This window comes from Oncorhynchus gorbuscha, linkage group LG15 (assembly GCF_021184085.1).
Source record: "Oncorhynchus gorbuscha isolate QuinsamMale2020 ecotype Even-year linkage group LG15, OgorEven_v1.0, whole genome shotgun sequence".
NCBI classification, from domain to species: Eukaryota; Metazoa; Chordata; class Actinopteri; order Salmoniformes; family Salmonidae; genus Oncorhynchus; species Oncorhynchus gorbuscha.
The window spans coordinates 44,848,657-44,875,300 of record NC_060187.1 but is presented as its reverse complement, the minus strand read 5'-3'; the positions used below and the strand labels follow the sequence as shown (position 1 = coordinate 44,875,300).

At 41.9% G+C, this 26,644-nt stretch overlaps 2 protein-coding genes across 4 annotated transcripts in view; one reads left to right on the top strand and one right to left on the bottom strand.

Moving 5' to 3' along the window:
• The first annotated feature begins 349 nt into the window (after positions 1-349).
• Positions 350-9,164, top strand: LOC123997364 (diphthine methyl ester synthase-like). Its single transcript, XM_046301508.1, has 7 exons — positions 350-809; positions 1,285-1,409; positions 3,713-3,821; positions 5,284-5,404; positions 7,213-7,252; positions 8,478-8,581; positions 8,656-9,164. Exons 1-7 carry the CDS (start codon positions 675-677, stop codon positions 8,889-8,891), a joined length of 870 nt encoding a protein of 289 aa, XP_046157464.1. The 5' UTR covers positions 350-674; the 3' UTR covers positions 8,892-9,164.
• Positions 9,165-10,136: 972 nt separating this feature from the next.
• The window catches only part of LOC123997363 (zinc transporter 7-like), a 28,400-nt gene continuing 11,892 nt past the window's right edge, over positions 10,137-26,644 (bottom strand). The window contains exons 8-11 of one of the 3 annotated variants that reach the window (XM_046301506.1): positions 24,794-24,929; positions 12,803-12,893; positions 12,537-12,686; positions 10,137-11,100 (exon numbers count right to left, since the gene is read on the bottom strand). In XM_046301506.1, coding sequence (XP_046157462.1) covers positions 11,053-11,100; positions 12,537-12,686; positions 12,803-12,893; positions 24,794-24,929 — 425 coding nt within the window. In that variant the 3' untranslated portion in view covers positions 10,137-11,052. Of the gene's footprint in view, positions 11,101-11,972; positions 12,343-12,536; positions 12,687-12,802; positions 12,894-24,793; positions 24,930-26,644 lie in introns of those variants that run through there. The other 2 variants (XM_046301507.1, XM_046301505.1) reach the window with 2 other exon arrangements.

Genomic DNA, 26,644 nt, shown 5'->3' with positions numbered 1-26,644 from the left:
CGGGCGACGCTGGGACAATTGTGCGCCGCCCTACGGGACTCCCGATCACGGACGTTGTGATACAGCCAGGGTCTGTAGTGACGCCTCTAGCACTTAGAGGCAGTGCATTAGAACGCTGCGCCACTCGGGAACATGCACTTAACTATGCAATCACATTATGATTTTATACATTTTTTCACATTTAACTTTGTAAAAACGTTAAAGTCACAAGGAAATTGAAAAAAAGTCCAACTTTATAAATAATCCGAAAGTAGCCTACTTGATGCTTCACCGATGAATGCACTCCCACTGTTCTAATACCGGGCTGGAACGGACCCACATTGCAGGAAGACATGCAACTGTGTCGTAAAATCAAGAGTATTTTGCGTCAAGACGTATGTGAAATCGTATAGTGTTTACACGTGCGTTTAGTGACAAGTGGATTCAAATTCAATACTGTAGTAGCGGCGTATATTCACGAGGGAATCTGATAATAAATGCAAGCGTATTCTAGGTACCAGCTTAGATATGTTATGTCATAACTATAACGGAACATTTTAAAACGGCAGCGGTCTGTTTTCTGCTAGGTTTAGCAATTAGCTAGCCTTAGCCTGCTATTAAGACAGTTGTGATGACGTGTGGTGTTAGCCACCAATATAGCTGACTCATAAAAAGTGTGGTATTTCTACGTTGCGATGCTGTACTTTATTGGGCTGGGGTTGGGAGATGCAAAGGACATCACCGTAAAGGGGTTAGAAATTGTAAAGCAATGCAGTCGTGTCTACTTGGAAGCCTACACGTCCATATTGACAGTTGGGAAAGATGCATTGGTAGGTTGAATATTATGTAGCACTATGGCATGCATGCGGTGAAATTGTGCATGTCTGTGCTACAACAATCCCTCCCATTTCGAAGTCGGCACTGATGCAGTCCAGACAGAGCATGTGATAAAACTGCATCAGGGTACAATACCTCTTGAAGTGCGTGTTGTCTTTGCTTCTAGTTAAATATATTATAGACTTTTCCATGAAATTAAAGTTGCATTAGTTGAAATGACCAATGAGTGGCTGGAAATCGTATAGACTGTGTGGCGTTGACACTTCCTACTCATGGTGTTTTCTTAAAATTGAGTCAAAGTCACATGTTCTCAAGTTTATAGACAGTGCACGTTCATTAAACAGAGCTCAAGCTGGCAGGATGGAGATCAAAGTTTTATTGTTGCCACCAGATAAAGTCCATCCACCGTTTTTAAAGCAAGTTCAAACGGCAGTATGTGTTGTGAATAAGTGTGATCTATGACCTTAGGAGGAGTACTATGGACGGGAGCTGATACTGGCCGACAGAGACATGGTGGAACAGGAGGCTGATGAGATCCTGAAAGGGGCTGACGTCAGTGATGTGGCATTTCTTGTGGTGGGAGATCCATTTGGGTAATTGATTACTGTACTTGTTTTTCATGCTTGAAAAGTAATTCATTACGTTATGACTCTTACTGGCAGGCTAGTTTCAAAAGATGTTGCCGTGAACAATAGAAGTGCAGGCCTTGGCCGTAGATGAACTTGCTAACCACTGCTCCAATAGGATTGAAGGACTTCTGGGAGGTCGTAAGGCGCCTAGGAATGTTACACGAGCCCCTCCGTCTCCCAGGCAGTAGGCGATACAAATCGGTAACACTTCACACGAAGTGTCGTTCATGACGCGTCATAACAATGTCATAAGCGGCATCGTAAAGTGTCCCTAACACATGACACGTGACCCTTTATTTTATGAATGCTTATGACAGCTGGAATGAGCTATATATTTATTTGCATTATGACAGGTGTGTGTGATTGATCAGACACGCTAAGGAGAGATCTCCATCTGTTAAGTTCAGGATTACCTCCACTGACGCACACACGTCATATCACTTCCCCTGTTTGCATTGCTCTGTATGTACAGTGTGATATAACGAGTGAGGTGTTATATCAGACATACTGTACACGCACCTTAGTAATAATGAAAGTCCCAACACATTTTGAGGGAGTGTATACAACAACAATTACAAACAGGATTGAAAATAACGTCATTACAAACCGGTTGATAAAACGTCATTACAAACCGGTTGATATAACGTCATTATAGACAGGTTGAAATAACGTCATTACAAACTGGTTGAAATAACGTCATTACAGACAGGTTGAAAATAACGTCATTACAAACTGGTTGAAATAACGTCATTACAGACAGGTTGATAAAAAGTCATTACAAACCGGTTGAAATAAGATCATTACAGACAGGATTGAAAATAACGTCATCACAAAAAGGTTGAAATAATGTCATTATAGACAGGTTGAAATAACGTCATCACAGACAGGTTGATAAAACGTCATTACAAACAGGTTGAAATAACGTCATTACAAACAGGTTGAAATAACGTCATTACAAACAGGTTGAAATAACGTCATTACAGACAGGTTGGAATAACGTCATTACAGACAGGTTGATATCTGGTTGAAATGACAGCGCTGCATTCAGTTTTTCTCTGAGGGAGGCACACAAGTAGGAATGAGTAAATCAATAAGACACAGCCCTATCTGATAAGGGAGTACCATTGTAAACAACGCTCACCATACCACTCACTCACTCCATCATTTCGCTATTTGAGTTGTAAACAAATGGATAGGCTACATTTTTTTTGACATTTACAAAACATGATTTTATTAAATCAATAACTAAAGAGAACCCTGAACCTTCAGTGGAGAATGTTGCTTTGCCATTTGAAAGCCTGATGGAAGTTGATGCTTGTCATCATTTGAACAACATCCCTTGCCGCAAAAATATTGAAAGTATCATGACCTTGGTATGCTTCAGTCCGCAATGACTATCATCTGCAGTTTCCATTTGCTTCCCATACAAATGGGAACGGAACTAATTGCTACAAAAATACTATCTCACAAAATGGTTTGGTATGACATCGATGTTCAATGGAGCACCACACGATTAAGAAAAGTGTTTTTGCAGCTATTTGCTCTCTGAGCCGGTGGGGAAATGTTCTGAGGAGGGAGTAGTTGGACCGAACTGCTGTGTGAACACTGCAACGTCTCTGGAAAGAGCCACTCATTCATTGTACTGCACTCCCATTTGCTAGCGCTACTAATAGTGCTTAACGGCATGGGGGTGGCATGTAGCCTAGTGGTTAGAGCGTTGGATTAGTAACCGAAAGGTTCTAAGATCAAATCCCCAAGCTGACAAGGTAAAAATCTGTCATTCTGCCCCTGAACAAGGCAGTTAAACCGACTGTTTCTAGGCCATCATTGAAAATAAAAAATAGTTCTTAACTGACTTGCCTAGTTAAATAAAGATTTATTTTTTTAAATGGTGAAGAATGTTTGGCTCTGCTCTTTTTCCATCCAAAACCACTGACCAGGAGGAGGGGAGGTTCAGTCAAATTCTCCACTCTCCATCACGGTCACGATTTGCTCCAAGAAATGTTGGGATTTAATAAAGTTAATGACATCTAAAACCAAGGATTCGGTTTGGGGCCAAGTGTGGCCTTTGAAATAAATAAATCAGGCAGTCGAATAATGAGTCTCACTGACCATAACCATCCTTACTGTAGCAAATTGCCAGTTGGTTTGGAATGGAAATGGAGCAGCAATGTGACATTTTTGGTCAAAGCTTGGACTTTGTTGTCAGGTTTCTAAAGGCAGCATCATGCCATGTTCTTAACACTTGATGTATCTTTTCCTTATAGCGCCACCACCCACAGTGACTTGGTCCTGAGAGCAGTGAATGCTGGGATACAATACAGGGTCATCCATAACGCCTCTATCATGAACGCAGTTGGATGCTGCGGCCTCCAGGTACGACCACTTGAAGTCCTATTGGAAACTGAAACACACAGATTAGCAGAAACGTTGTCTACTTTGCTATTTAAAAAAAAAGAGCTTATAACATCTGGTCTTCAATTGCCCCATCATCTTAACCATTCTGTAGCAACGTCCTATGAAGGCAATCAAAGAGCATAATTGCCATTCGGAAAGAAAATCCATGCGGAGTCTATGGACTGAAATGGCAGAGCAGCACCAATGTCTCTTAATACACAGCTCAGCCCAGGACATCCATAATGTGGCCTTGCATTGACCTGTAAGGGGGAGCATTGTGAGCATGGGGGCATCCAGCTGTCCCACCCTGCCTCTGATGTGGTGGTGGGGGGGATTAGTGTTGCTAACGTCAGTGTTAGCGCATCAGGGTTGTCATTAGTGGGTAGTGACGCTCCTTTGGGCGTGCATCAGACGCACTAGTTGGAAGTGATCTGGCAACTCAAAGCCACTGCCAGTGAGCAATGACAGGAGAGAAGGAGGCTTTGCTATTCTAATGAAGGACGTGCCCATCACAGGGATCAAGGTTGTGTGTGCTCCCTGCCTGTCAACCTAGTGTGCTTCCCCATATATTCTATACTATATGTGCCTGTATAATTTACCTTTCAATTGGTTGTGCATTTGAATTGTCTTCCCTATTACCCTACCAATTTCTTTTTAAATAAAATGACCAACTTGAGTTCAGATGACTGGGAATATGTGGGTGTTGAATTAGCATGTTTTGCCAAACATCAGCATATCAATTTGACGTTGGTTTCAAATGAGATGTAAAAATAGATGGCTAAAATGAGGTATTACAATCGCTCTCTAACTCAGAATTTTAAATGGTAAGAAATGTTTTAGAAAATACATTCAGACCAGCCGTATCAAGTGTTTTGTCTAGCTCAAGTCAACGGTGTATTGGTCTTGCACTGCAGTGCTCTTGTTAGTGTATTGGGGGAAGGGTGGAGTTAGGTAGGGTCCCAATGCATGTTTTGGGTCGCCGTGCTGTATCAAGCATGCCGCGGCTCAGAGTGCCATGTGATTTTTCACACACTGAATAACAGGAAGCACCTTGGGACACCTAGTGCAATCCAGTCTGCTGCAGCAATCATGGCCTGCTCACGAGACATCATTTTGCTCTACACACACACACACACACACACACACACACACACACACACACACACACACACACACACACACACACACACACACACACACACACACACACACACACACACACACACACACACACACACACACACACAAATATAAATCGATAAGCTCACAGGAGCTGTCAGACAAGTGAACCAGAACCACAAACTCTTTATTTGAGAAACTGACCATTCACACCCAATGCTGCTGTCCTAAGATACTTTCAATGAACCCTGAGTAGAAGACAAGTCTAACCCTGAGTAGAAGACAAGTCTTAAATCACATTGTGTACATTACCTTTGGACAGCTGTACAACTTTGGAGAGACGGTGTCCATTGTGTTCTGGACAGATACGTGGAGACCGGAAAGCTTCTACGATAAAATCAAGAAGAACAAGGACCTGGGGATGCACACACTATGTTTGCTTGGTGAGTCCTACAGTTTCATCTCTTTTAGTAATCAACCAAATCAGTATAAACATCCAGTGACGCGGTGTCCATATTAGGAGTCAAGTGACTGTCCTAATATGGACCGTGAAAAAAATACGAAGTGGAAAATCTGTACAGAATAGTAGGGCTGAGACGATACCCGTATTGCAAAAAAAAATTCCCCATGGCAAAAATTAAAACACAAAGCTGTAAAAACTATTTGGTCATTTAAAACCAGCTGTTTGTAAAATAGTGTGCTGTAGCTTGTAAAATACATAAATGTGACTCTGGATGACAACATAATGATGTTTGTTCCCAACATTAGGGCCGTTTTCATCAAGAGGTTAAATCCGCTTTGTTTCCTTTGCCACTATACTAACGAGTGTCGCGATACTGGTATCATCCCTACAGAATAGCATACATACAGTATGCCCGTAACCATTATGGGCCTCTCACGCTACGTAGTAACATTGGGTCTGGTCACACCCGAGCACATGGTGAGGAAACATGGGACGTCACATCCGTGCACACGTGTGTCTGAGTGATTCTCCAGGCAGTCCCTCAGAGCTCATATTCTTCCAGACCTACTTCCAGTCAAGGTGCTGGTCTGCCTTCCAGGTGGAGGAAAGGAGCGAGGATATAGTGTGTGTGTGTGTGTGTGTGTGTGTGTGTGTGTGTGTGTGTGTGTGTGTGTGTGTGTGTGTGTGTGTGTGTGTGTGTGTGTGTGTGTGTGTGTGTGTGTGTGTGTGTGGTGCGCGCCAGTCAGTCAGTCAGTTCTACACACTTTCATCTCTGGGAGGCTGGGACCGAACAAAGCCCTCATTATGACTGTTTCTACTCCAAGACCTGTTCCCTCCTGTGTGTGTGTCATCCCCTGGGTGCGTCATCCCCTGGGTGCATATTAAACAGTCCTCAATCACAGTCACAGTAGTAGACTGGGGAGTAGGTTTCTGTAATGGGAAGGCGGCTGTGACTGCAGAGGCAGATGGCCCGAACGCTCATAATTTATGTTTATTTGAGCAAGAGATTTTTGTTTGGACGCAGAGGGTTGCCCCCTCCCTATGAACCTCACATGGGAGAGCCCTATAATTCGAGGTAATGGATGCTGGTTGAAGCGGAGACGGTTTTGGGTCACACCCTTATTGTCTCTGGGCCAAGTTCCCTATATGTCCCCAGGTGCGGCCCCAGCTGCAGAAGGGTGTGTGCGCTTGTGAGCTCACCGATATGAACCCCACCGATATGAACCCCCATTATTCAATAGTGGATCGGAAAGCCTGGCATTAGCCAAGGCACCTCCACACCCGTGAAGCAAAGGGCACGATTCTAAAAGGATGAATGAAGAACGAGCGCAGACAACAAAAGCAGACGCACGCACGACTCTGATTGGGTCATCTATCATGACTTCCCCGGACAACATGTATGCCATACATCTACATGAGGGAAACCTCATCACTGTAATTAAACTAGCAGGACCATTGTTCCTGTTTGATTAATACTGATTTATATATATTATTTTTAATTAAAAAATGTTTGGGTAAGATTTTGATGGTCTTTGTGTAAGGATTATTGACTTCATATTATTCAACAAAATTATTTATGATTATTATTCTAGCGGAGCGTAACATTTTCCTGAAAATGGAATGGCTTAAAGGTGACCATGGAAGACTTAAAGGGATATTTAGTTCCTCAAGCTGGCCTTGGGTAATTTGTCAAGATGTGTTGTTCATGGCCAGTTTGAGGGGAAAAGGAATTGTCCACGTCTGTGAAATGGTTCATTACCTCCACAGCCCTCCTTTTTTTGTCCTCAGATATCAAAGTCAAAGAGCAGTCCATGGAGAACCTCATGAGGTAAGTCTCTCCTTTCCCCCTCGTGCGCTGGACTGTCTGGGAGGGGGCCGTCTGATTTATATCTGGTCAGTGGTGTTTCTATCCAGCAGGACTCTGAAACGGAGCAGAGATGAGGTTTATTGCAGACGTTCACTTAACATACATTTACACTGGCAGCTGGAGACGGGCCAGGCCAGTGAGTCAAAAAAAACAAATACAGTGGTTTGTTTGACTTGGACACACAATCTGTTGTCAAGTGTTGTCTCATTGGGCCAGGTTCAGGAAATACAGTTAGTATGTTAATCTCCTGCATGTGTTTTCAGAAAAGATGACATACAACCAGTCCCAAATACGTTGCGTTTGTCTCACACTTGAGAATCAACAGACATGTCTGTTTTGGATGCCAGTTCATCTCATTCCACACTAATGCGTTACTGTATCATGTATTGGTTTGCAGGAAGGTTGTCAACTCCTCGTTCACTTTGCGGTGTCCTGCAATTATTTTCCCAACAGGAGCCTGCGTGGAAGTAGTTTTATATGTGAATCTATAAAAACTGAAATGGACTTCAGTAATCTGCCATGTAAGGGTTATGTCCAGGGGAAAAGTATGGTTTTCATTTAAGACAGAAAAGAGTCTTAATTCTCCAAGGTTTACTGGTGCATATATATTATTACTAGGAAATGGAATAAACACATGCCCTATGATTTTGGTCAATATTAAAATGTTTGCGCAGTGAGAGATTCATGCCATACAGTATTAGCCGAAGGGAAAAATACCCCCCCCCCCCCCCCCCCCGGCCGAGGAATTTAGACACATTTGTGAAGGTTTTCTTTCCAGTAACATAGTTATCAAATAGATCTCTGGCTTGCTTTGTAAGCATTTTATGACCGTAGGAGATTTACACGAGACGTTATTTTAGTTCTGATCTAGCACCAGAACAGCCACAGTGAAACATTGCCAGAATAAAACCTGCTTGATTTCAAAGTGCTGAAAGAGCTGAGAATAGCCCCATCTGAGCTACTCAGCACAGTACTGAATGCTTAGCATAATGGCATGTCCTTTTCTCCTTCCTTTGAATGGCTCTACTGGTAACAAAGGGGCTTGCTTTGTCTACACCTGGTTATTAGATTCAGCTTTTATATTCTGAAGAAGTCACCTCCACAGCACTTATAGGTCTGGGCAGTATGAACCCATTGGCATTGCATTACTCCATAAGTAACGTCCTCGTTTCTTTTTCTTGTAAAGGGGCCGTAAGATTTATGAACCGCCCAGGTTTATGACCGTGAGCCAGGCGGCTGAGCAGCTCCTGGAGATAGTACAAAACAGGAGGGAGCGGGGAGATGACCTGGGTGAGTTGCTATCATGTTGAATTGAATGTGACAATGTGAAAGAAAAAACACTAATTGCCTCGCTCTCCATCTAGCCATCAGCGAGGAGACCATATGTGTTGGTCTGGCCAGGGTGGGAGCAGAGGACCAGGTCATCCGCGCGGGGACACTCCGCCAACTGGCGTCATGTGACCTGGGCGGCCCGCTGCATTCCATGATCGTGACGGGTCACCTGCACCCGCTGGAGGTAGACATGTTGCGTTTGTCAGCTGCCACCCCCGACGCACTGCAGGACCTCCGAATGACCGACAGCTCAACGTACACCTCCTAATGCACACATACGGCCTCAAGAATGACTCTCAGGATCTCCAAACGGAGATCCTGAGGCCTCATATAGGCCTGCTAACTTCTGTTGACTTGACACGCCTAGCCGCTGACCAATACCAACACACCAGTAGGCCTGGATCGACATCAGGGTTATGTATTTAAACGTTCCATCCCGGGTATAATCCAGTATTTCCCACCAGAACTGTCATTCTAAAGCATATAAATATCTCTGATCAGCATGACAATTTGAGCCATACATTAAAGACATTGTATTTAACATTCAGCAAATAAGTTTGCATCATTTGAAAAGTTTTTGTTCTGACATGCACTGTGAACTATAGGACTTTATGTAGACAGGTGTGCCTTTCTTAATCATGTAGAAACAGGATGCACCGTAGCTCAATTGAGGGGTAGATTAAGAACAAGGCTGTAATGTGAAAGGGAAGGGGTATGAATGCTTTTTAATGGGCAATCTGTTACTTTGCTTCCCTTAAATCCCTCGTCCTTTAGCTAAAATCACAACACTAGCTGGCTATGGCATCAAAATGTTATTACCATGATTGAAGAGGTAGAGGAACTGAGTCAGATTATCTTGGTAAAAAATTAAGCTGTCCTGTAATTATGTTTTGTATTCTTGGAAAATGGAGTGCAATCTTCTGGTATGCGCAGCACTACTGCCAAAAAGTCAACCTGGACCCCTATCTGGGCCTGTGAAACCAGAATTAAGAGTTTTACATATTTCTTACACAGACCACAGCATATATTTCACTGATTTATTAATACTGATGTGCTTAAATAACACTTAGAATTCATCATCTAGTTCCTGAGTTGGATAGATTTTTTAAAAGGCGGCAACTACTCCCGTTCCTCCTCCAGATAACGTAAGGGCTCGTATCGCTGAAGTTCACAGCTTCTGAAATGTAAAAAAGGTCATTTCCAATTGAGCCGAAATATGCAGCGTTTACCGTGAATGCAGTCTCTGCTGAATAGCTGTAGCTCTTCAGTGCTACAGAGAGCCCTACTTGATATGCAACAATTTAATGACATTGTCAAAAATAAAAATGTACAGATAAGAAATCATGGATGACAGCGCAAACTGAGCAAAATACATTTAGAAATGTGCACCACCTCTTCTCTCAAATATCCATGTAACGAATAAACATTGATGTGCAATCTGTGCCAAACCTTTTCTTCAAGTTAAACTATCAAAATTTCAACCTATGCCAGTAATGAGAGAAAATAAGTTATATGCAGTAAAATCATTTATTACATTTCAAAATAAGAATGGAACTGGCCAACTGCACACTTGGCCCATTACATTAAAGTAAGACCAATGAGGGCAATGAAATCATGGGTTTTAGGCTTACATCGGTTTTAACCATCCTCTTTGACAAGGTCGTACGCAGCTGTTCATAGTTCAAATAAAACCACTGTGTGCCGTCCAGGGAATTATGACAATATTCCCTTAGGAAAAATACCATGACAACCCTCAAAGGAATGCTGGATCAAGGATGGAACCAAGGGGTTGGAATAACAAGACCCATGTTGGTCATCTGATTCCTTTTGGGTCTGGAGGGACATGATTCCAGTCCATGATTTGGTGAAAAAGGCACTTAAGAAACCCAGAATGACAGTTGAACGGCTCAAGTGTGCAAAGTGCAACTAAATGGCCAAATGGAATATGCCCCTTGTTATTTGTGTGTGACTCATATTGACGTATAAAAATAGACCATCTATGGATCTTACATGGTTGCAGGGCTTAACACAAATGTCCATTGAAGTTTAATTTAAACGCAGACAATAGTTTAAAATGAATTAAAATCCCATCTTAAAATGAGGGGGGGAATGATAAAGCCAAAATAGGTCTCTGACATTAAGATAAACACTTCCTAAACAGTAGAATGGGTGGAAGTGGGTGTGTGCAAAGTTCTCGTTTTCCCCGCAGACGTCGCATCGTAATTGGCAAGTTTTGGTTTCCCCCGTTTTCTTGTATCCTCTCAAGAGTCAGTGTACTTGTCCTGTAGCTGCTTCCGTCTTGGTCCTTGGTTTGTGATGTGGACTTTAAAACCCAGAGAGATGCAGGGTTTAGGGGGGGAAAGGGTGGTGAGGAAACCCCACAGCAGCACACAGAGGCTTTGGTCCCAGGGAGAGACGAGGAACGAGTCCTACATCGTCGCCACTTCTATCTGGACATACAGTTGCCGTACTCCAGCCTGTGGACAAGTACAATGGAGAAAACAAGAGCGTCTGCTAAATGACTTAAATGTAAATGTAAAACCAGTCACGATTTGCTTCAACACCTGTCACAACAGTGAAGATGGTTCCTTTAATGTCTGACATTTCTGTGGCCTGTCATTACCTAGTACAGGTGTAATGTAATTCTAATGATAATGTTAAGATGGTCTAGTGGTTAATGGCAGAGCTCTTAATACTTGGCTGCTACATCTTTGTTTCTCAAACCTTCCACCTGGACTTGAAGTGAAGAGTGATTGTCTGTCCATAAACCATCATTTAGGCTGCTGACCAGTTGGCGGTTATTTAAGTGATAATGCCCTCGAAGCCGGTGTTTGGAGGATGTGCCAATATATCATCCAAACACCGGCTTCAAGGGCATTATCACTTATACAACGTGTTACCAACATGTTTTCATTAACATTATTTTATTCATCCACAAGATATAGTCCCAACACATCTATGGTTGCTACCCAAGCCTGCTGGTCATTCGTTCTATTGGTTCGGTTGTCAGAGACGCGACCAAGTCGTTCAGTCTTTGTTCTTTATCTATGGATGCGACCCAGTCGTCTGTTCTAAATGTTCCATTGCCATACCGGCTGGCAACGTTCTTATCCCTTGCTTGCTAGCTAGACAACTACGGCTAACTTCCAGTCACGTCAAAAGAATAACAGCTGTATTTGCATAAGCTGTTTCCTAGTGACATTTATTTGGATACATCCATAACAATGAGCTAATGAGGCACGATTTCACCTGGCATAGAAAATGTGTTCACTCATCAGAACACTGTTGTTCAGAGGAGCTAGCCAACAACACAATCACTTCAAAAACTGAAGCTGTAAAGACTGCAAACTAGCTGTACGTCGTTTAATTTGACCTTTTTTCAATTTACATTTCTTTGTATATATCCATAAAAATGATGCCAGCTGATTCATGATTTTGACTGGCTGAGAAACGCGGTCTTCCCGTCCCCGAACCCTACATGTTACTATGGGACAGCTGGAGATCAAATATTGAAACAATGTTGCAAATGTCAGACAGCAAGGTTTATACAAAACTCTGCTGTTAAAAACTAAATGTTAGTTTTAGAAATATGAGAATGTCTAGATGTTTTTTATAGTGGAGATCAAGTTTATAACTTGCCTGGCTGGGCTGATGAGACAGTGGATTGCACGGTCAGATGGAAAAGAGTAAATAGGCATCGTCGATTTAGCCGGTGGCAACTTGTGGAATAGATTGGAATGCGCTTTTAACCAATCATTATTCAGGATTAGACCTACCCATTGCATAATAAGTAAATTACACATGTTCCAATGTTAGTGATTTTGTAGTTTCCTATCAGCTGCTGGATAATCAGTGTGTGTATTTGTAGGAAAATGACCGTCTGACATTACAAAAGGATGGGTTCCTCTCCTACCTGTGTGAAAATGTTGTGCGTTTGGCTTAGAATCCATTTGCTGTCAGCGTCAGGTGCAATTAGCAGCTTGACTGTGCCAATGTAGACATCTGTGCATAGGGTCCAGAAGTGAGGCTCCTGCAGATTGTACACACCCTGCAACTGCTGCACCTGCAAACACACACAGTTCACACCTAGATTTATATGACCATTTCCCCTTGTTAAACATTTAACATGTTCAGCATTGACATGAGTGTATGGTTGAGGCATGGTTGTGCAGCACTTACCCTCTGGTAGCATTCTGGCAGGGCATTGTCCAGAGAGGGCGGAGTTCTCTGCATCAGAATCCCAATGGACTCCCTCAGCAAAGGCACTACACTGTGGCACAGAGGGTAAGGGAGAAAAATAGCGTGACTTACTTCCCCAACGTTTTCCTGTCAACACTGGCAGACCCAGGGCCAAGGCATGCCACATCTGGCCAAAGTGATATTGTGCTTCTGGGGCACAAGTCACACTGAACAATATGAACCCTAGACAATGACAGCTTGCTTGGTTAGGCATGTAGGTGGTAGCCTAGGTACCAGTCTTTGGCTAATCCACTCCCTGTACTCCATGTCATGGGCCAAAGAAAGTCCTTTCTGCCATCTTCAAATATGAACATTAATGAGCTCTAGGAAAGATGAGGATTTGTATCCTGATTCAATCACCCTCACAGCTATCCTCAAATCACAACAATTATGCAAATATCGGAACCGTCACCCCCCCCCCCTAACACAAGGTTGTCCTATCTGAAATTCCCATAAATTGGGCTACTTTGAAAACTGGTGAAAATGTATTGGTTGCATGTTTTGGGGGTACTTCTAAATTGCACTGCGGCAGCCATTGCATTTCTCTTTAAAAAAAATATATATACATATTTCACCGTGATCTGCTGCTGCGGACTATCAGGAGGCTGTTGCTGAGTGAGTGAATGATCGTGAGGGCCGGAGGTGTGTGTGTTGAAATCACTGCAGCAGGCAGCAGAGGAGACAGCAGCGCGCACGTCGTGACAACTTTTTACCAGTTCTATGCAATGATGTGTGTGTGTGTGTGTGTGTGTGTGTGTGTGTGTGTGTGTGTGTGTGTGTGTGTGTGTGTGTGTGTGTGTGTGTGTGTGTGAATAAAAACATTGGTTGTATGTAGGCTATTTAGATTATATCATTATGGAGACACTTATTTCCAACCCGTTGTCCATAAAACATTAACGCAATATAGAACTGATGTGGGTCAAGAAATAAAAAAAGGCAAGAAAGCCCTGGAAAATGACATGGCGCACTAGATAACCTCGCTCAGTGGTTTAAACTGCATTCTGTGTCGACTTTTGCTTACGGAAAACTGTATCAAGTGAAGGGTTTGAGCGCTGCGCGAGTGGAAATTTGAAATGGAAGTTCTGGAACTCCCTTGCATGCTTCGGTTATGGGGGAAAAGTCCACAATGAAACGTTTGCATATGTTGGCCATCAAGTGGCCTATTGATTTAGGTCATTATAGGCTACCGTAGTCTACCATTTGATACAATGTTGAAATTACAAAATCTCTGGAGTTAATGCAAATCAATTTGTGCCACTTGTGTAGCTTCAGTTTGTTGTTGTAGCGTTGTGTTATGCAATTAGTAATGGCCAAGTTTAGTTAATGAAATTGGAAGTTAAATTGTGATCATGGTCAAAGCTCTATTGCAATTGCTGATCAGCTGTTAGAAAGCGTCAGCTTAGGCTACAGGTTAAAAAAAATCTAATTAAAATAAAAAAGACAAGCATTGGCCTATTCAGTTCATATCCATATTATTCATATTTGAGTCGGCAATTGAAAATGACACCATCCTCAGTAGCCTATTCCAGCAGGTTATTGGCCAACACAAGCACTTGTCCAGGCTACTGTAGGCCATATTATGTAGGCCTATAAAGGGGCTACAGGCTACCTGTATCTAGCTATGCAAAATAGAATTCATCATAAACCCAGATTTAGCCTATTAAAATGACAAGTCAATCGTGCAAATAGGCCAGTTATAAAACGGGTTGTAGTCTTATTAACATCTGGCTCATAATGGCACAATTGCCAGAAAATAGCCCAATGTTTGGGATTGTGATCCTCTGTCCAAATTTCGTCACTCAAAACTCTCCTGTCGGATTTATATATAGTTATGCAAAAAGGGATTATTTAAAATTTTAGCAGTCAAACGAGTTAAAAATGACCTGCCAAGTTTAATAAAGATACATTTTCTTCTCTCCCGGCTTATTCAAATTCCTTTTACATGACGTTAGCTCACAATAATTATTATATTGATGACAAGAGAGTTTTGCTTCTTATGTTCATATTCCTTAATTCGCTCGATAACGTTATGGGAAAAGGGTTTGTATAAATATGACAACTGCCTTGTGGGCAGATTGAGTGGTGATTGTGCTAGAAATTTAGGCTAGACCTGGCAAACCCATTCTTCACGTTGGTATCCGGTTGCTAAGAAACCGTATTTGCCCAGACAATCCTGTCAAAAGTTGCTAGCGCAGTGCAAATACATACTGCAATTAGAACCACAAAATATCTTATTTTGAGGCTTAAAATCTAAACTACAACAATGTGCCTAGCTAACAGCTAAATGTGTGTTTTTAACAAAGTCAAAAATTCTTTATCAATGACAAGGAGTGGCAAGCTTGCCAAAGGGATTGGTACTCAAGACTATGCAGGTAGGGCCATACCATACAGAATTGGAAGTCACAGAAGCTGCTTTCAGAGAGCAGGAATACTGCACTGCAGACCCTAGCTGGCTGCAGCAGAGGCTACTAGCATAGTTGAACAATGACTTCATGAGGCTGGACAGTGCCACGTCAGCCATTTTTGATCCTTCCTTTTGTCTCCTCACAACCATCTCGCGGCCACAGTTTTAAAAAAAAAATCCCATTGCATGTCCCGCCTAACCCCTATACCAAAGCCACAAGGCCGACCACCACAGCATATGTGAGCCATCAGAGGGTTTGGCAGCTTTCCCCGTTCCCAAAACCCCACTCACTCCCCTCTTCTCCCCGTCATTATCCCTGAATCCCCTACACCCCACCAGAAGCCCCACTCGGTCCATGTCAACGTGGGCAAAACTTTCCCTTTGCTCTTCCTCCACGTCTACAGTCTTCCTTGCACTACATGCTAGTAGCACACTACACTAACCAGCTCGTCGGCATATAGGCTACTGCACATTCTTCAGCTTTGCCTCAGTCTTAAGGGTCTGGTCGAAATGTAGCCAACGTTCCCCTACCCAACATGTTAATATGAAATCAAAGACTTGATAATGGCCGACGGGAAAAGAGAACCTTTGAAGAAATTTAAAGTCACATTGACTCCTTATTCATGACATGTATTCCACAATTTTAACAGCCATGAACTTTGTTTTGACTAATTTTGTAACAACTTAAATGACAACCATTTTCTCAAAACGGTCTTTGAATTGAAGCTAAATAAACAAATGGGAAAGAGTTTTGTTTACGTCGGTCTGTTCTTTAAGATAATATTTTCAATGGGCTGCTTCTCAATACACTGATATCACCCTTCTGTATCTGCAGTGAAAGGTGACAGAGCTAGAGCGGTGTTTGTCACACCATGAGACTTCCCGAAAATCGGTCTTCTCACGAAAATGTCTGTAGTATCCAAACGGTTATGACCACTATTGAAAGGTGTCTCTCCCCATTTTGCTCTAGGATACCCACAAGCCTTGTCTGAAAGTCCCTGGGACCATTTTTTTTATTTTTATGAATGGAAGTGTATATATGGAGATATTTTAGACATTTAAACTAAGGGGATAAATACATTTCCTGATCTTTCTTATATATCACAGACACGTCAGAACAAACTTCCTTTAGATGTTTTTTGGAACCATCTATTGTTCCATGTAGTGAATTTGTTAGCAATTTCCAAACGCCTGAAGGTATCATGTTCATCTGTACAAACAATAGTACGCAAGTATAAACACCATGGGACCACGCAGCCGCCATACCGCTCAGGAAGGAGACGTTTTGTCTCCTAGATATTAACGTATTTGTGGGAAATGTGCAAATCAATCCCAGAACAGCAGCAAAGGACCTTGTGAAGATGCTGGAGGAAACAGGTACATAAGTATCTATATCCACTGTTAAACGAGTCCTATATCAACATAACCTGAAAGGTCGCTCAGCAAGGAAGAAGCCACTGCTCCAAAACCGCCATAAAAAAGCCAGACTACGGTTTGCAACTGCAAATGGGGACAAAGATCATACTTTTTGGAGAAATGTCCTCTGGTCTAATGAAACAAAAATAGAACTGTTTGGCCATAATGACCATAATTATGTTTAGAGAAGAAAGGGGGAGACTTGCAAGCTGAAGAGCAGCATCCCAACCATGAAGCAGAGGTGGCAGCATCATGTTGTGGAGGCGCTTTGCTGCAGGAGGGACTGGTGCACTTCAATTTTACCTCATGATGCCATCTATTTTGTGAATATATTGAAGCAACATCAAGACATCAGTCAGGAAGTTAAAGCTTGGTCGCAAATGGGTCTTCCAAATGGACAATGACCTCAAGCATACTTCCAAAGTTGTGGCAAAATGGCTTAAGGACAACAAAGCCCTGACCTCAATTCTATAGAACATTTGTGGGCAAAACTGAAAAAGCATGTGCGAGCAAGGAATCCTTACAAACCTGACTTAGTTACACCAGCTCTGTCAGGAGGAATGGGCCCATCTTATTGTGGGAAGCTACCTGACACGTTGGACCCAAGTTAAAACAATTTAAAGGCAATGCAACCAAATACTAATTGAGTGCATGTAAACTTCTGACCCACTGTGAATGTGATGAAAGAAACAGCTGAAATAAATCACTAATATTATTCTAACATTTCACATTGTTAAAATAAAGTGGTGATCCTAACTGACCTCAGACAGGGAATTTTTACTGGGATTAAATGTATTTGGCTAAGGTGTATGTAAACTTCCGACTTCAACTGTATACATAATTTTTTAGATACCTTAAAAGGAGTCTTTATAGTCAAAATAAAATAGCTAAATAATCCTTGGTATGACCATCTTAAAACAATTTCATATGTTCGCTTAGAACCCCCCCAAACTAGAGGGTTAAACAAGGGAATTTTGATGTGTTAAAATTAGATTTCCGCAGGGAAATTTAAGGTCATGTCTAAAAATATTTGGTAATAAGTGGAAGGAAAGGCATCTTGTGAAATGCCAGTGACTTCCTCTTCCCCAGTTGACTAGTTACGATTATGAAGGTATGGGCAGCAATTAGAGAAGCTTTTATTTGTGCCAGCCTGACATTAACAGTAGCCAAATGAGGAGCCGTTAAGTGATCCATCCATTTCCTGACTCTTCAGCACTCCTGGCCAGTAAACGCTGTGGTAACACACTTAACAATTCAGCACACAGAAGCATTTTGTGTAATACGTGTGGTGTACTGAACCATGTATTGTATGCTACTGTGGAAGCAGCCAATAACCAATAGTATAGAATCTCAGGAGTCAGGAGCTTGTGTCTTTGTTTTGCTCCCTGATTTGATTAATGAAAATATTGAATTCATACTGGTAAATTATAGAAACATTCTATGATATTTTCCAGAATGCAATACTGTCTTCAATCACAAAGTTGCATTGAATCAAAAACCAACTAGTAGCTGAAGGATGGGACTAAAAACAAACAAAATATAACTGTTGTAAAATGTATACAGTATGTATAAGCTGGAAGTAAAAGCCTGTGTTGTTGTCCATTAGTTTACTTCAATTAGGGAAGGTAGGGTTTATATATATAAATACATTTAATATATATATATATATATATATATATATATATATATATATAAATATAAACCCTACCTTCCCTAATTGAAGTAAACTAATGGACAACACAGGCTTTTACATACTGTATACATTTAACAATAGTTATATTTTGTTTGTTTTTAGTCCCATCCTTCAGCTACTAGTTGGTTTTTGATTCAATGCAACTTTGTGATTGAATACAGTATTGCATTCTGGAAAATATATTTTAAAAAACTACCAGTATGAATTCAACATTTTTATTAGGGATGCACAATATAAATCGATGAACATGTCGGAATTGGTCAATATTAGCTAAAAATGCCAACATCGGTATCAGCCGATGTCTAGTTTCAACGCCGATATGGAAAACCGATGTCAAATCTGACGTGCATACCTATATAACGTAGGTACATGACATAATGACGCCACATAAAATGATGCGCTATGCGTGCAATACAGCATTCCTAAACTAGCCCATGTAAGCTGTGTGGATCGAGAGCAGTCATTTGAAAGTAACACAATTTCAGCAAGACAACTTAAAGGCGAAATCCATTAAAGCCAAGAATAGAATTCATTGCCCTTGACAATCAACCGTTCTGATGTAGGTGATGTTGGCTTTCGCCGACTGGTTGAGCACCGGTACACACTACCAAGTGAACTATTTTTCAGATGTTGCCCTACCGGAGTTACAGTAATAGCGTCACTATTAGCTTCACGACACACATACTATGGAACGCTGTTTGGGTCTTTGGGTGTCAAAAAAGATACAGTAGCACTGTCAAAGCCCTACACAAAAAAGTCTGTAAACAAGCAAACACCGGCCAAGAACGATGTGTTTACAATACAGTGTTGGTAATAAAGCATCATTTGTTCAACCGCAACTTCTGGGGTAGCTAGCTTTAGCTTGGTACCTAGCTAGCACCAATACAAATCAGCCTGAAAACAATGACCAGCAGAAACTGCAGTCATTTTCATTATTCTCAGCAAAGATTTAGGAATTCTTTTGAGTAAGTATGAGCTAGGTTGCCACTTGTTCACCCATTGAAATTGAACTTCAGTTCAAGAAAATAAATAGCTAGCCAACTACTTAACCCTGTTGCCCAAAGCTAACGTTACAGCTATGTAGTTAGCTAGCTAACTATTACTACGGAAACAGATGTCGTTTTGCTATGTTTTTGGGGAAGAATATTGTTTGCATCCATGAGCTAGCTAGCTTTTTTTATGACCAGCACTGTAGGTGCGCAAGAACTTTACCAGCATCATAGCATACGTATCGATAAAGCTTTGTGATTAAGCGTTTTCGCTCCTCCCTTGTACTTGAAGAATTAAGATCACTAATTGGTAAGAAACTCCCCTCACCTGGTTGTCTCGGTCTTAATTGAAAAGAAAAAAACCCAGAAGATACTAGGCCCTCCATGGAATGCGTTAGAGTCCCCTGATTTCAAGCTTTGAACCAAGACTCAAAGCACCAATGTGTAACATCCCTGGTATTGGCATCTTGAAAACCAATTCACCAAACATTTTCTCACCAATTAGTGGACGTCTAACAAGTACAGGATCTCTAGCAAGGCACACAATCAACCACTAAGTATTATCGATATAAGCAGTCATTCAATAACAGTAGCAAGAGCAGTATAGGCCTAAACCCCTCAGTCAAGGGAGATGTACCACCCCAAAAAAAAAAAAAAAAAGTGGGAACATCGCACTCACCAGGCAACCAATACTAAACAGTAGGCAACATTTGACTCATACTGACGTTACTGCATGATGAGGTTGAAGCAAATCCCGTTTCTTCCCAATGGGGAAAATAATGCTCTTCCAATGAGGGGCTGCCAAAGTGTCAACACTGTTCTGGAATTCCCCAAGTTGTAAAGAGGGGGAGTCAGACCCACATTCTTCAAGGCCTTGGCGCACAGTCTTGGAGTTGAACAATGAAGCAAAACTATGGAAGCTCCACCACGACAAGACCAGAAGAAAATTAAGCCTACAGCCACCCGTTCTGAATGAAAGCATATGTTCACCATGAGAACATCTAAAAAAGGACACAGACCTGCCATGGATAACATGGGTTGAGAAGTTAGAAACACAGTTTAAGATGGATACATGAATCTCAGACGCATGGCCTTGAACACGATACTGACCCAAGCCACTGAAAAGAGGTGAAATAACAATTCAAAAAGAACATGTAAACCGGTTATTAAATAGAGAGCCAATGGCAATGTAGGACATGTGGGTTAAGCATGACATGCTAGTGAAATCTCCCCACATCCAAAACCATCAGAAGTCCCTCTGATTCAAAGGAGCACGAAAAACCTATTATTACAGTCAGCTACACTAGGATGGTTACCTTAAAATGGTGTGGGTTTAGTAGACAGGGGAGGCCGAAACTACTCTATATTGTCATTAAAAAAAAAAAAGTAATACAATGAAACTGACCAGTAGCTAGGTTTCTATCCAACTGGTGACAGATTTTTATGCAAATATTCAAAATTCTGCATTAAAAATAAATAAACTCTTAAAATAAATTTGTTTATCACATTTTCAACTCTACCAATGGTTTTATCAAACTTTAACGATAATATAGCAAATTTGCCCAGTCATGTTGACACATGCTCGAGAAGTTCGCCGATAAAGTGGACAGGTTATATGATGAGATATGGAGCAATAATTGTATTTGCTAATTGGCAGCCAAGCACAGATCATCATTCATTTTACCGACAAGATCCCACCACGTCGAATGAACAAATGGCGTGTCGACATTTATGAAATTGTACAGACATGTCATGTTTCCATCAGCCCTGTTGTGACATTTTTTCTTTTTTTACGAGTCAGGTATTAGATAGTTTTGGATGAAAACCTGGTTATTGTCAAGAATTGACAAAAGTAGTGTCAACTTTCAACTCTTTATGTCTCCTCAACTCAAGGAAACGTGACAGCATTAAAAGAGGGAACACTGAAAACACAAGGCCCTATGCGAAAGGCCCTCCCCATCAGAAAGGGCTTTCACAGTGGTTATGTGGAGGAAGGGCTCATTACCTAACCTCAAGCCCTCACCTTCATTACCAGCCAACACGATGGCTCTTCTGCCAAGTCTAGTTCATGAAAGGAAATACCTCAAGGGAATGATGTAACAGAGGTCAAAGGTAAGAGTACACTATGACTAATTATGTACGAGTTTGGAAGTGATGAATTGTATTATTATTTTTAAATGCTTCAACTTCAAGCCTTCAATAATTGGGTCAAAATAAACAGCATTCAAGTTAACGCATAGCACTCACCCGTTATATGTAATCAATGTACTTTTGTATGGCACCTGGGTATGTACTGTTCAAACATCTAACAATGAGTTGCCACACTAAAGCCAATTCATCTTAGCACACCGTCATCTCTTTAACATCCTTCCAATAGTTATCCTCATTTCAAATGAGCCAAATCACTGTCCCAAAAGGCCTTGATTAGTTCTCGTATTTACATAGTGTCCTAATTTATTCACGCCTACCTTATCTGGTTTCCAGGCTTTCACCTGGGAGTCATTACCCAGCCTTTTCCTCCAGCAGGGAGGGAGGAGCCTCAGCCGGGCTCTTGGTCCCAGCAGCAGAGTCCCACATAAGGCCACAGCTAACCCACAGCCCCAGAGAGCGCCAAGGGGCCCGCAGGGGCCTCTAACCACCTCTTCACTCTCTAATCACAGGCTGCACAGACTGTTCCATCTGTCCACAGCCAACCCAGATATTCCCCCTTTGGTGCGAGGCCAGCAGCCACCAGGCCTTGACCGAGGCACACACAAAGAAACACACTGGGACGGCCCAAGGCAAACACACACGTGCAAAGGGTCTGTGCTTGGTTCTGTACAGTCTTTGCAAGCTGCAAAGGTTTCTTCCAAGTATGGCCGTTCAGAGAGGATGGGAAAACTGCCCCCCTCCCTCCCTCCCTCCCTCCCTTAATAGTCCTCCTGCCTCCAAATGTGGTCGATGTCAGCAAAATAAAATAAAACATGGTCAACCAGCTGAGGTTCAGGGAGCACACACACAGACTTCCATTTCTCCAAACAACCCACTGTCCTTCTGCCGGTCCAATAACAGAGAGAGAACTACGGTCCATTTCACTGGGTAATCAAATAGAAAAATCATATCTGTAGGCCAATATTGTTTGAATCTTGAATCCCACAAATGGATGATGGCAATTCCAGAACGGTGGGGAATATACTTCAAGTAATTACACAACTTTCATTTTGCGTTGTTCTGGAATAAATCCAGCCCTTTTTGCAGTGCTAAAAGGTTATCAAGATATCACAATACGAGGTCCCAAAATAACTTCACACAGAACTTAAACTAACAGGAAGGTGATTACACTCAAAACAAATATTCACGACAAAACAACACGCATCAAGGCCCGTGGAAATTAATCTCCGATCCCGCACAACCATCTGGGTGGGGTCCAACAAAATGTCCAAAGGGGAAATGTTTTCAAATCCCTGTTTGACTACTCTCTCGCTCTATTTTTTCCCCATCCAGCCACTTAACAAAAACAAGTACAAACATTCTGAAAATAATAGCCAAATACCAGCTGCGGATTAGGTGGTTTTACAACGTTGGGAGGTTAGTTGTATGTTTTTCGCTACTTATTTTGGGGCTCAAATCTGCTTCATTATTTTATTTGCTCCTCTCCCTCTTCATTCTTCCCTCACTTGTTCCATTTCGCACCTGTATTGAAATGGCTCTTTTACGAGCCTCGCTCGGTTCCAAGATGGAATGCAACATGCTGTAGAATAAGCCTAGGTGGGTTCGTTTGTTCTCATTGTCCAACATGTGAACTGTTAATTTTGTTGCCTTTCACAGATGGCTATCGAGGAAAAATGCTTAAGTCTCAAGGACAAAACCCCACTCAGGCAGATCAAGAAAAGGGGGAGAAAGCCACACTAAAAAGGATGGCTTTGTTCACACATTTAAAACGGAACCGTCACAGATCACGACCACATTCCAGAGAGGGAAGAAAAGGCTCAAAGACAGAGATGGCGAACAAGTTTACCAGAGAGGCTTTACTCACTGAGTTTACATTTGCATAATGGGGCCCTCTCCCCAACCACTTTGTCACTACTGTACGACTAACAGAGGGACAGTGAAGAATTGAGCAAAACATGAGCAGGAGAGCCACTAAGAACTAAATGCCTCTTTTCTGGGTCTCAAGACTCATTCAAGTCCATTCCTCACCAAATATATTTTTTTCAAATCCCTCTGGATTTCAGCAGTTTTGCAGGTCCATCTACCACTGGGTAACAAATTCTGAAAAGCTAAATCTATTATTTAGATGCCAAAATGTCACTCTCTCGCTTCTCGTAGGGTCACGCGCTGTGTAAAAAAAGTTGGGCTACACCACCTTTCTGCTGGGAATGGCCAGGTGATCAAGGAACAATTCTTGGCCCTCCCATTCGGCCTGTTGGAGTGGCTGGTACTCCATTGCAAGTGCTGTCTGCTGAGGTTGGCTCGGTCGGTCTTCACCCCAAATGAAGAAACCAGTTTAAGTTTACTGGTTGCTGAAACTTCCTGAAGCTTGACGTAAATCATGAGTCATATGTACTAAAGCTCCCTAAGTCAGATGTAGGCTACACAGAACATTCAAATCAATGCTGGGCATTATTTAGTGTAGAGAGAGCATGACTCTTACACTGCATAAAAAGTCTTACTTGGCAACATCTTGGCAGTAAACGTTTGAAGAATGCTACAAAGCAGGACAGAGCATGATTTCTGGGATGCCATATGTTCTGGGAGCCACAAAGACTCCACCCCACTGTACAAGTCCTGTAATTCTGCACTTTACAGTGGTGTTGGCAGCGTTTGAGAAAGATTAACAGTGGCCAATTTGAAGTGGTGAGACAACATGCCCGAATGCATGCTTGCCTTCTCTGTCGTTTCATCTTGTGCTGCAGCACCAGGAGAAGTGGGTCTACGGTGGAGACTGACCCACCCTTAAAGACATTTAGCTGAAGAGCAGAATACCAATACTCATCATCATGGGAGAAGCCAGTGTGTAATATTCCCTGGGTTCAGCCCTACATGTGGAGCGTTCAATAGATGGGGATTCTTGTGAAATTGCTCTGGTGTTCGGTTGTTATGATGGCAAGTCGAAAACAAAGTGACCGACACATGAGGTAAAAAATATCTATTGGGGTGCTTAATGAAGTGGCTGCACCAGTGCAGAAATCAAACAAAGGCAATATTGCCTAAAAAGAGAAGTACATTACTGTTTTGAGCTTCCTTTGAAGGCATTTTAAATCCATCCTGAAGACAACAGTTCCAAATTGTACTGGTGAAAACGACACAGTAAATCTAGCCCTGAGTATGTGTGTGTGGTACTTTCCTGCAGCGGTGTGACGATGGCCTTCAAGTTTCTCGCTTGCGGGAATATTTATAGAAATGAGTGTGTGGCCTGTTGGGAATCGTACTGTGCGAGGTCAACTGACCTGACTCCGATCAGAATGGAGATGCACATGGAGCAGATGGGGTCAGCGATCATCAGGTCATACTTCTGCATCAGGAGCGCTGAGATGATCACTCCCACACTGCCCAGAGTGTCAGCTACGATATGTAAAAACACCCCTGTGAAACAACATGGGTTGTCTTAAGTATTTCAGATCATCCTCATCTACAAATTATTTGTCCCGCAGCAAAACACAATATAGATATATATATATAGTACCAGTCAAAAGTTTACAAACACCTACTCATTCAAGGGTTTTTCTTTCATTTTACTATGTTACATTGTAGAATAATAGTGAAGACAGCAAAAACTATGAAATAACACACATATGGAATCCTGTAGTAACCAAAACAAGTGTTAAACCAATCCAAATGTTTTATTTGAAATTTTTCAAAATAGCCACCCTTTGCCTTGATGACAGCTTTGCACACTCTTGGCATTCGCTCAACCAGCTTCATGAGCTAGTCACCTGGAATGCATTTCAACTAACAGGTGTGCCTTGTTAAGTACATTTGTGGAATTTCTTTCCTTCTTAATGTGTTTAAGCCAATCAGTTATGCTGTAACAAGGTAGGGGTGGTACACAGAAGATGGCCCTATTTGGTCAAATACCAAGTCCATATTATGGCAAGGACAGTTCAAATAAGCAAAGAGAAAAATGACAGTCCATCATTACTTTAAAGGTCAGTCAATCCGGAAAGTTTTTGTGACTACACTTGAAATGATCAAGCGCTATGATGAAACTGGCTCTCTTGAGGACCGCCACAGGAAAGGAAGACCCAGAGTTACCTCTACTGCAGAGGATAAGTTACCAACCTCAGAAATTTCAGCCCAAATAAATGCTTCAGAGTTCAAATAACAAGACACATCAACAGTACAGAGGAGACTGCGTGAATCAGGCCTTCATGGTCAAATTGCTGCAAAGAATCCACTACTAACGGACACCAATAAGAAGAGACTTGGGCCAAGAAACATGAGCAATTGACATTAGACCGGTGGAAATCGGTCCTTTGGTCTGATGAGTCCAAATTTTAGATTTTCGGTTCCAAGCACAGTGTCTTTGTGAGACGCAGAGTAGGTGAACGGACGATCTTCCCATGTGTGGTTCTCACGGTGAAGCATCGAGGAGGTGCGATGGTGCTTTGCTGGTGACACCGTCAGTGATTTATTTATAATTCAAGGTACACTTAATCAGCATGGCTATCACAGCATTCTGCAGAGATGCTCCTTCCCATTTGGTTTGTGCTTAGTGGGGCTATCATTTGTTTTTCAACAGGACAATGACCCAAGATACCTCCAGGCTGTATAAGGGCTATTTGACCAAGGAGAGTGATGGAGTGCTGCATCAGATGACCTGGCCTCCACAATCACCCGACCTCAAACCAATTGAGATGGTTTGGGATGAGTTGGCATGTGGGAACTACAAGAACGTTGGAAAAGCGTTCCAGGTGAAGAGTGCCAGAGTGTGCAAAGCTGTCATCAAGGCAACGGGTGATTACTTTGAGGAATCTCAAATATATTTAGATTTTTTTTGGTTACTACATGGTTCCATAGGTGTTATTTCATATAGTTGGTCTTCACTATTATTCTCCAACACAGAAAATAATAAAAATAAACAGTAAAGGCCATGACTAGATACAGTATCAGAACATTTATATATAGTGGTCAATTACCATTTTTTTATAACTCCATTTTATCCACTTTTGTTTAGTCCTTCAATTGAAATGCAACATGAATGGAATTCCATTTTGGCGTTTGGCTGGGGTTAGCCTTTCGGAAGTTGAGATATTGTGTAACACATTCATTGTAGCACAAAATAAAGGAGGGAAAAAATA

Bases quoted from the DNA above. Each gene is read 5' to 3' on its own strand.
- LOC123997364 (XM_046301508.1), top strand. From the start codon at position 675: ATGCTGTACTTTATTGGGCTGGGGTTGGGAGATGCAAAGGACATCACC. The intron at 1,410-3,712 runs GTAATTGATTAC...TTTTCCTTATAG, and splicing joins GTGGTGGGAGATCCATTTGG to CGCCACCACCCACAGTGACT. The intron at 8,582-8,655 runs GTGAGTTGCTAT...CTCTCCATCTAG, and splicing joins GGAGCGGGGAGATGACCTGG to CCATCAGCGAGGAGACCATA.